Source organism: Ischnura elegans (assembly GCF_921293095.1).
Source record: "Ischnura elegans chromosome 13 unlocalized genomic scaffold, ioIscEleg1.1 SUPER_13_unloc_4, whole genome shotgun sequence".
Classification (NCBI taxonomy): Eukaryota; Metazoa; Arthropoda; class Insecta; order Odonata; family Coenagrionidae; genus Ischnura; species Ischnura elegans.
Window position 1 is genome coordinate 2279847 of NW_025791660.1, and position 10845 is coordinate 2290691.

General features: G+C 37.6%; 1 protein-coding gene across 1 annotated transcript in view; it reads left to right on the top strand.

The window, feature by feature from the left end:
- Positions 1-9840, top strand: part of LOC124173249 (zinc finger protein 37-like) — a 31105-nt gene extending 21265 nt beyond the window's left edge. Inside the window, 3 exon segments of the mRNA XM_046552770.1 lie at positions 5739-5811; positions 7916-8784; positions 8787-9840. Of these exon segments, the coding sequence (XP_046408726.1) occupies positions 5739-5811; positions 7916-8784; positions 8787-9599 (1755 nt within the window). The 3' untranslated portion in view covers positions 9600-9840.
- Positions 9841-10845: the final 1005 nt, after the last annotated feature.

Sequence of the window (10845 nt, forward strand, 5' to 3'; positions counted from 1 at the left end):
CTTTAAGGCCCCGGCATTTGTTTAGCTCAGTTCCTAATTGCTAATAAAAGGATCCGATATTAGGATCAGTCTCCGGAAAATATCCTCATTAGTGTGAAGTCTAGATATTTTTCTCGCGTGATGCTCGCGATATATTCTAATGTCTTTATTGCGAGATTCCTGGGCCTCCTCCGATAGTTCTCCAATAGGAAGAAGAGCCGACTCGATGACATCTGCACCATGTATTAACACTTTGTGCTCAGTGGGTGGCATGTAAAACCAACCATAATGTCTCACAAAATTTTCCGCAGTATCCATACAGAACTTTTTAAATTTTACTGAATCAATCAAAAATCCGCAAGACAAAGACATTATAATTGTTGAGAATTGAAAGATTAACTCTTTCTCTACTCCTTAAAATTAATTAACTATGTTATTTCATATGAAAAGTACTGCATAAAGCAATAATAAAAAGATGTTATATTGCAACAATGAAAAAAAAGCATTCAAAAATATTGATCCTCGCCAGTAACTTAAGCCGATAGGCGAGAAGAAGCGCCTAGCTAAGTTTCCATCACTGGATGTACCATATTTTGGCTTCGGCACATCAACTAAAAGGCCCATTCCCTTTTTAAATTAGTAGGTACCTATTAAAAAATAAGACTACTAGAACAATACCCCAGGGGACCCCATATCACCATTAGAATACAAGGAAAATACGAACCTGAGGTGCTTTGAAGGTTGCGAAATACAACATCAGGGAAATCAACAATTTTGTCCAACCAAGTGCAATTCCTCTTCAAAAAAGAAGAGTTTGATCGCGAACTAGCTCGCCATCTTCTCTCGTTGGAATTTAAAAAAATTCATCTTTAAAAAATTATTAAGCTCTAGTTTTGCCTCCTCGTCTCCATGTAATCTGAAACAACTCTCTAGATATGCATTGAAATTCCTTTTTCGAGCATCCATGGTTTTCTCTTTTTTCTCCAGCATTTTTTCGTGCAGTTTACGCCGCGTAAATGCCCATGACATTGTTGACAGTCAACAATAAAAAACACAGGTTTGCAAAAAGCTACACAACAGTCTTCTTTCTAAAAAGTTTAAATATCAAATAGAAGGGAAATCTGAAAAATTAGAGCGGTGCATCGTCTCAGACCAATTAAAAAAAAAAGAAACAAGAAACGGAAATAAATGAAACATAGCATACCTGCTCCATAATCCTTATTTATGTGGTTGTCAGGAACTAATAAATCACTTAATCACAATTTTTTAGTTATCACAACACTAACTTCTTTGCGAGATCACTGTAAATCACAAAAACTGTAGCCAAAATAGGACCTCGCAATTAGTGATGGGTAGGTGTTCACATCGACAGAAAAGTTGAAACTGAAGGGTACCAAAATGTTTCGACCGAAATTTCGATGGGGTTAAAAAGAGGAGTAATCTTTACCAATGGAAATGTGGGTATTCCCCTGGATAACTTGTTGGGGTAGGGTTGGACCCCGTAAAGAAAATATGAAATGTTTGGATTTTGAGCGAAAATACATCCTAGCGGCGGACCTGCAATAAAATCCGTCCAAAAGGAAGCGGGTGGAGGGTAAAAACCTCATCTATTAACACGTGCAGCTTCACTTGCAAGCCAGACCGCCCCTAGAAAAGCAATAAACTCAAGTTGGGTCGTGCACCAAGTGGCAAAATAGCAAAATGACAAAAGATGGCAAAATTTCCCGGCTAAAGACCCCTTCCCACTTCCCTGATGTCCGACACGTGTTCGGGTAACGGGTCTCTTGCCCGTTCGGATTGAAAGAAAGGGAAGGCGGTTGTGGGTTTTCCCGGTAGCAGAGCATGTAGCCTGTCATATTTACTTCCATCTATTACCAAATCGTGATTGACACACAGATAAAGTTTGGATGATTACAAAGTATAAAATAGGTTTTAAAATGCTAAAATTCATATTTTTGTGATTCTGGCCCATTGGGAGACACATTTTACCATGTGCCTACACTGCGCTGATGCTAGCGTGTCGACGCTCACGTCTACCGCGGCTGGGAACATAAATCGTTGTTATTCGCTAACTCGCACAGATTTGCAGCTGATTTCTTTACTAATATCTTTATAATACTGTACTTTATTGTCACCAATAGCCGAATTCGCGCAAATCGACATCACTTTTTTATAACTCAACATTTATGCGAATTTTTCCGAAAAAATTACTCCCCTTCAAATAATTCTACAGCAATCATCAACCTCTCTATAAGGTTGAAATATATATTTTATGACAGAGAAATGTCTATATTACTATAGTGCAAAGTTAGTTTACGAATATAATTGGCGGCGTAAAGCCAAAAATAAATCTAAAATGCGTAATTTTCGAAAAAACGGAAAAATCAAGTTTCCATTAGAAATAGTGCTACTTTGACGCAATATATCTAAGCAAGCAATTTTTTTTTATAAAAAGTAAGCATGAAAGGTGATACCCCAGACATATTACTACATAACTTCTATAGTTTAAATGAGTTTCAAGAAAGTCGAAAAAATGATTTTTGTCCACATTTTTCCGGATCCGGACCACTGTGCGACACCTTCTCGTTCAAGATCCTACCTGAGAAGGAGATGGCCATTCTGTGGAACCATAGCCTAGGCCACACATAACCTTTGACGAACAGCTGTTTCCAAACAAAGCTAGATGTCCATTCACGCAATTCATGGCATCACAGCCTGATAAATATGGGCAAAATACTGGCTTGTAGCGGATAAGGATAGTAATTATCTGATTAACGGATTTCATTACCTTGGCAAGGACGACTCTCGTCAAGCTGGGAATCGCTTTACAGATCATGCTGTATTGAAACTTATGCGGCCCTACTTGACCAAAGGCAGAAATATCACTAATGGTCAATTTCTCATCACTTAGCTTGGTTTTGCTTGAAAGAAAGGGTACAAACCTTTTGGGTGCCATAAATAAGAGAAAGAAAGATATCTCTGCTGGAATAAAAGCCTTCGTATTTAAATAATAACAATAATATTTTCGTATACCTTCTTATTCTGCATATACTCAAAGAATACTTCTTGAAACAGCTCATCACCATTGCCCAAGTTCATGGGAAACTAACTCGACATGGTGAGGATGTAATCATGCTCTCCAATTACTCAGTAGTGTACAACAAGGTACCCTTTCTTATGGCCACAAAAGTAAAGAACCTTTTGCCTCTGAACATCATATATATTCCTTTGAGACATGAGTTCAAGTATAAAATGAAACTTCTTCGTGTAATTTAAGTTACTTCAGCCTTAAAGAGTTCTTCGAGGTGTATTCATATCACAGGGCTAGTAGATTGTTTCCTTGTGTTGCTGCATGCATGCATGCATTGTATTTGACTTATATTTTACTAAGTAAAATAATAGGACCTATAAATCATATCTGATAATGGTATAGATTTAAATCAAGTGTAATATTAATATAATTGATAGTAGTACTGACACTTGGTGGAAATCCTTTATTGTGGGAGTTGAAGAAATAAAATCTTGGCTTTTTCTTTTAAGTGATTTATTGTGATGATGAACTTGCAAGCATGCTCTCACAACAACTGTTACAACATAGTTGCGTATTAGTTTGATTTTAACGTAGTGAATCTATTGCCAATTATCCCAAGAAAGTACATAGCACTTTTAGTGGAAATCACCCTAACCGAGTCAGATACACCGCATCCAGTGATAAGTGAAGTTTGTTAACTCATGAATTTGTGCACAAATCAACAGTTTTTTCTTCATTGGCAGGCATTACAAACAGTTAGATAGCCTAGCTATGGGATCACCTTTGTCCCCTGTCCTAGCCAAAATTTATATGGATAATTTTGATATACTTAAGTTCTCTATTATAGTTCCCTACTTCAAAAAGCATAAAATAATATCGATATGTAGTCAATGTGTACTGTGATTGACAGGGGTATGTCATGAAATTTAACCTTTTCGCGCCGAGCTCCTTTACAGGAAGTTGCTTGTGGCTATATGAAGGGTTTGAGAATTTCTTTTTTGCCCCATACGGAGTTTTTTCTCGGCTTGGGACTGTCCAGGTAGTCGCTTCCTCCCCTTAATGACCTTTCCTAGCGGAGTGCCGGACCCTTTCCTCGGCAACTGGGCAAATATAATCCTCAACCCTTTTCCCCAAAGGTAACCCATCCCAGCGTACTTTTGCGGTCAGTTTATTGTTGCCAGTGCAATTTTAATTTTTTTAATTGTTACTGTTGCATTAAATGTCAGTTTATACATGTATTCCTTTCATTTTGCAATGCCGTTAGAACTTTTAAACGAAGTTCTACGGTTATTTTTAGGTTTTTCAGCTAAACGGCACTATATCGTAGCCAAATGAGCTTTTCCGAGAGGAGTGAGGTTATCGTCTTCCACGTACATATTTGAGTAGGAGAATACTTACACCAATATACTCTTGGATGTTCCACTTGGAGGATAATAAGTTTTTCAAAGAAAACATTAACGCTCTAATGTATCTCGAAATAAGCCCGTGAGGGGCACAGGGCAGACCACCTGGATCCTGACCAGAGAACCAAGATATGAGAGTAATTACCTGGGTAGAGAAGTTCTTATTCTTGCAATGGTATGGAATGCTTCTCACAGCATGTGTCTACGTAAAACATTCCTTATCATACATTATCGTACATTAAATTTACGAATTTTTAGGATATGCATTAATAAGTATTTATAGCTAAATTCGTTTAAAATACCTTTGTATTCAAAGGTTGGTAAGCGGTTATTAAAGTAAGCCGCTGTAAGTTTGGCTCACGACAAAGAACTAAGAGAATCATATTTTATTACATTACGAGGGCTTTTTTTTCATGGAAGTTAAATCGGATGTTCTATCGAATTTCACCGCAAATGTACTCTTAGAATGTAGCTAACAGAGTAACTTATATTTTAGATGTACATCATTAAAATATCGCTCCTATAAACTTGATAGTAAGATAAAAAAATAACAACTAAACATCTAACCGTAGCGTCTTCAAAAAATGTTCTAGGTTATGATCAACTCCGTTAATATGAACGCTAGAATTCCGTTTAAAATTTGGAACCAATCAGCAGAACATACAGAATGTAATTCCTCGCATTGATTTTCAATAAATACAACATTTATGTGTTTAGTTATTCCACCATATAAACAAATAAGTGACCATGAGCACCTTCCTTGAGTGGGTCACTAAGTGCCGGAATGGGCCGAGGTGTTCCCCACACGGACAATAGGAAAGGGTCGGACCTCTCTTGCCGAGGGACCCACTTGGCATTCTTGACCGAGAAATCGTAAAAAAACGGCCTTTGCCCTTTTGCTTCGAAAAATTCAAGCCATGAAATCATGCCCTGCGTAGGGAAGAGGTTAATGCGATTTCTTAGAGTGCTCAATTCACAGGATAAATACGTGTATGAATAAATAAATACAATTTTTGGTACAGAAGTCGAGGAGGAAGGCATACAATGGAATGTAATGGGTGTAGACCGCAGACTCAATTGGAATACGTTTCCACTGCTGTTTATGATTTTTTTATCGTTCTGAAAGGTGGAAATCAGATTTCTTTAAATTTGCTGTCATCCATAGATTATTCATATTTTATCATAAATATTATTGATTTACTTCTTGTTCACATGGAAAATATAAGCTAATATGCGAGTTTATATGGTTTAAGAATTAGTTGTGCGTAATCACGTGCTAAGTTAGTTTTAATTCCCTGTCCATTCATATTTTTTCCTACTTTCAGCCTACTTCTATGGAAAATGGAGAGCTGATTCAGAATCAGACAATGGCCATGGAGTCTATGACGGAGGCAGTAGGTGAGTGCTCATAAGTGCTTGAAAATAACTTTTCGCACAAAAGACTTGTAAAGAATTCAGACCAGGCAAATGTTCCAATACTGGATCTCAGAATTCAATCAAATTTTGTGATCCCAGAATTCAATCAAATTTTGTGATCCCAGAATAGGGTAGTTTCCTTCATCAAAGAAAACAAAAGGCAATAATTGCGATTCGTTATCCACCATTAGTGTATTCATAATATACAAATTATTTCGTTTTATAAATGCCGGTTTAGACGAATGGCAATGGTCCATTTTTATCCTCATTTGAAAAGGGCCGGATTGGCGCCCATGCGATGCCACTCCACGTGACGTCACAGGGACCTAGTTTCTATAGGAAAAGATAGGAGTTATACATCGTCTGAGGTAACCAATGCATGCATGAGTCAAAGATCTCAGGAAAACATGTCTTAATAATCACTTATTAAAACTGGCTAAGGTCGGAAAGTTTTCCTCGTTTGATAAGGTATTAATAATCCTTATTTAAGCCAAGCGCTACCAGGCGGCAGGGCACTAGGCTACCCGCTGGCAGCCTGCGACGTATCAGCGCTAAGCCTCGTCTCAAGGTCACCTCACCGGGCGGAGGGGGAACCAGAAATACGACGTACGGAAAGATTTCCCATCATTCCTACTTACGCGTCGCGTTTTCGCGCGCTTGTAAATTTTCACTTTTCATTTAATCGCGAAAAATAGATATTGTCATTTAAAAATCTAAAAGCGTGAAATACGTACTCCAGGAGTAATAATCTTTCGATTTAGGCAATAAAAAAATAATAGGAAACCACCCTATTTGATCAAATTTTGTGATGAAATTTGTCGTACTTTCATTTTACTTTTTATTTTACAGAAGCCTGTTGTTCCATAAATTTGAAGAAATTTTTATTTTTATGAGTGGATCGAAACTGTGACCGCTCTGGGTGACAACTGGGCACTTTAAGCACGGGACTAATGCTAACCCTTTGCAGAGTGTCTCTTATTTATTAATATGTTTGACCCTCAAATGTTTAACTGGATTTGTAGTTTAAAATATTGGTTGTACATGTTACCCCAAATGGGGGCTGATTCGGTGACAACTCACAATGGACTGCAAAAAAAAATTTGGTGAAATTCTTAGATCAGCTTTTTGGACACTCCACTTGTGAAGGATGTAGCATGTGAATATTTCATCCTGCTATACTTTCTTTAGTTTATGTTGACGGTTCTGCTGGATAATTTAATCAGGTCGGCAAATTTTTAGTAAAATATTCTTCGTGTTTCAGTGAAATATATTAATATTTCACTGAAATATTGCTATGTAGAAAAATTCATAGCCTTCTATTTCTTGATAGTCATGGTAGCGATAGACAAAGTTAACATGGAACCTGTTAAAATGAGGACAAAAGGTTTGGTTCAGTTTTGAAATAATAGAAAAAAATTAATTTGATACATAACGCTTCCAATTCACTCTGTTGTGCTCATGGAAACTGTGCTATATTAGGTCAATTACATATTCATGGAAGACGTGAGACATGGAAAAATACTGATTTGGCTAAAAATAGGCAAAACACAATTTCAATGCCTTGTGTGCCGAAGTTCTGGTTCTGGAGATAAAGGACAGTAAGTGACCAGTCCATGCTTACTTATTCTTGTTAGCTAAGATTTCAAGGCTATAGTTTCATCCAAATTTTTCATGGTTGTACAATGACGTACAGGGCATCACCCACATTGAGGGTGGTTATGAGAGGTTTGAATAATTTGGATGTAGTTTTACAAATAACTTCATGGTATATTTTTTAATATGGATGCTCTACTGCCATTTTGCGTGAAATGGTGCACTGGGGTGTTTTTTGGAGTAGATGTTTGAGGTTATTATGTAATGCCTTACTTAATTTCTCTGAGCTGCAGTGCCACTCAATTTGTGAAGAAATGTTTTGACCCCAGTATAATAAGTAAATTGCAACATTGTTTGTGTGTATGGCATTGAAACGAAAGATCGTTTGAAGTTGCAACTTTGATATCTGTCTTATGGTTGTTATAAATTTGGTCAACGAATGATATATTACATGTATAAATTTACTCATTTTAAATGTGAAATTCTTTTCTAGATCACCCTACTTCTGAAAGAGCCTCAGCTTTGTTTACTCTCCTTGAACAAAAAACTAGAGCATCAAATTCGAGGAAAGGAAGTAAGGTGATGGATGAAGACATTGAAAGCTGTGGTACCTTGGTTGCTGATAAAATAACTTCGTGCTCAATTCCTGGTGATGGACAGTTTCATTCGAAATCTAGGCATGTGTCTAAAATCAGAGGAAATAGAGAAACAATGACTGTTGCTGGACAAACAAATGGTTGTGATAATCGAGACACCATAGAGTTTTTCAGGGTCACTGACAGTAGAAAGAGTGGCCATGAGGCAGCCATGCGAGAAAACAAAGAGATGAGTACTAGCATGATCAAAAATCCTCGGAAGCTTGCCAAATCAAAGGACAATTCTTATCGTTGCTTCAACTGTGGAGATGCATTCAATGCCAAGAATGATCTTATCGAACACCTCAAAATTCATTTTGGTTCTGGCATTTTGGATATTGATGCTAATTTGACAATCAGAAAAGATTTGGCCCTCAAACCTCTTGTTTCAAGAGGAGAAACTAATAGTTCTTATCAGTCCACCTCCTCCAAAAGTTTAAATAAGCTGATATGTAAAAGACAAGGGATGAGACAAAACGGAAATGGGGTTTTTAAGGCAAACTTTGGAGGAACAAGGGAGAAAAATGTGAGGGAAGTGAGGAAAAGCTTCACTGCAGATGGGGCATCATGCAGAGATAGTCCACACAGTGCAAAGAAACATTATTCCTGCAATGAATGTGAACAGCCATTCTCTAATAAGAGTTGCCATATCCGTAACAATTGTATTCATGCGAAGGAGAAACCTCATTCCTGCGGTGAATGTGAAAAGTCTTTCTCTCGAAAGAGTTTTTTCTTATAGATCACATTCGGACACATACTAAGGAGAAACCTTACAGCTGTGGTGAATGTGAAAAGTCTTTTTCTCTTAGGAGCAGCCTTGTCTGTCACATGAGGATGCATACAAAGGAGAAACCTTATTCCTGCGGTGAATGTGAAAAGTCTTTCTCTCAAAAGGGTCACCTTGTTCAACACGTTCGGACTCATACGAAGGAGAAGCCTTATTCATGCAGTGAATGTGAAAAGTCTTTCTCTCAAAAGAGTGTCCTTGTCCGTCACGTTCGTACCCATACAAAGGAGAAACCGTATTCCTGCGGTGAATGTGAAAAGTCTTTCTCTGTCAGGAGCAACCTTGTCTGTCACATGAGGATTCATACAAAGGAGAAACCGTATTCCTGCGGTGAATGTATAAAGTCTTTCTCTCTAAAGAGTCACCTAATTTATCACATTCAGACTCATACAAAGGAGACACCTTATTTCTGCAGTGAATGTGAAAAGTCTTTCTCTCAAAAGAGTATCCTTGTCCGTCACGTTCGGACTCATACGAAGGAGAAACCTTACTCCTGCGGAGAATGTGAAAAGTCTTTTTCTCATAAGGGTCACCTAATCTATCACATTCGGACTCATACGAAGGAGAAACCTTATTCCTGCTGTGAATGTGAAAAGTCTTTCTCTCAAAAGAGTATCCTTGTCCGTCACGTTCGGACTCATACAAAGGAGAAACCTTATTCCTGCAGAGAATGTGAAAAGTCTTTCTCTCAAAAGAGTGACCTTGTCCGTCACATTCTGACTCATACGAAGGAGAAACCTTACTCTTGCCGTTAATTATAAATGTCTTTCTCTAAATAGATTCACTTTTTCGCTCATTTAAAAACAGTGATTGGTCTAAGTAGTCTAATTAGTGTTCACTAGCCACTAGGGTAAAAAAATTCTTACTGTTATGATAACTGCATTGTTGAAATGAAAGAAATGTCTCGTAGTAATTGAATAATGCAATATTATTCAACTAAGTCTGTGACCTAATTTCTAAATGTTTTTGTAAATGTACTCTACTTTATTCTTAAGGATAAATAAATTATTCTTTTATCTTTAAATGCTGTTCTTAAATGGTAAAAAAGTGTTTAAATTAAAATGTAAGCCATACATTTCAACGCTTTTGATAATAGTTTGAGGCACTTAGGGCAGTATTTTAAGACGTTCCTAGTGGAACGACTCTTCCTGTACGACTCGTTACTAGGGGGAAGTCCACCTCTAAGCGTTTTTGAAACGTACCTCTCCGTTTGTAGGACCAACTCTATCGACAAGCATACCGATTGTCTCCCTACTATTTTGAGCATGGCTCAGACCATGCTACTAAATTGTAGGAACGGTTCCAAGGTCTAATATGGCGGAATGCGTTGATCACCTCCGGATTTTGGCATTTTTTTATAGACACATGTTGCAATGTGCGATCAAAATCTGTAGTTAAGATGTCGCTTTTTTAACCTCACGATATTTATTTAATCATCATACATGCCTGTTATAAGAAAACGTATAAAAAGAACGAAAAAAGTGAAGTCCGTAATAGCAATGAAGTGAACAACCATTGCAATAACATAGATGCAGAATTTGCTAGGTATGTGATGGAAGAGCCGTGTATTTATGTTGGAAGAATGCACCTTAGGGATGGGCAGAATTGCATATTGTATTATTCAGGGGCGGAATTCCTCCAGAGGTATCGCTTCTCTAAGAGAACTGTCACAGACGTTTTATTAGCCTGTGTGAGGAGTGAGAGTTCAAGCAACCGTGCTCAAGTAAAAATTTCTCACTTGAAACCGAGCTGATTCTTGGCTGAAACTCCCCTGAATGTGTTAAAACTGCCTTGAAACAACCTTGTAGCTGCACTGCACTGCCATGTCCTCAACAAGAAAAAGAGCACTCAACTAAAACTCTGATACCATTCTCCCGTGCAAGTCTATGCATTTGAACTGCTTCTCCCTTGCTGCATGTGTGCCCCACTGGACAATAGGCTCACCCAGGTAAAAATATTTGCTCTGTAACTAATCTGGATCTGGTCTGTAACTGGTCTGAA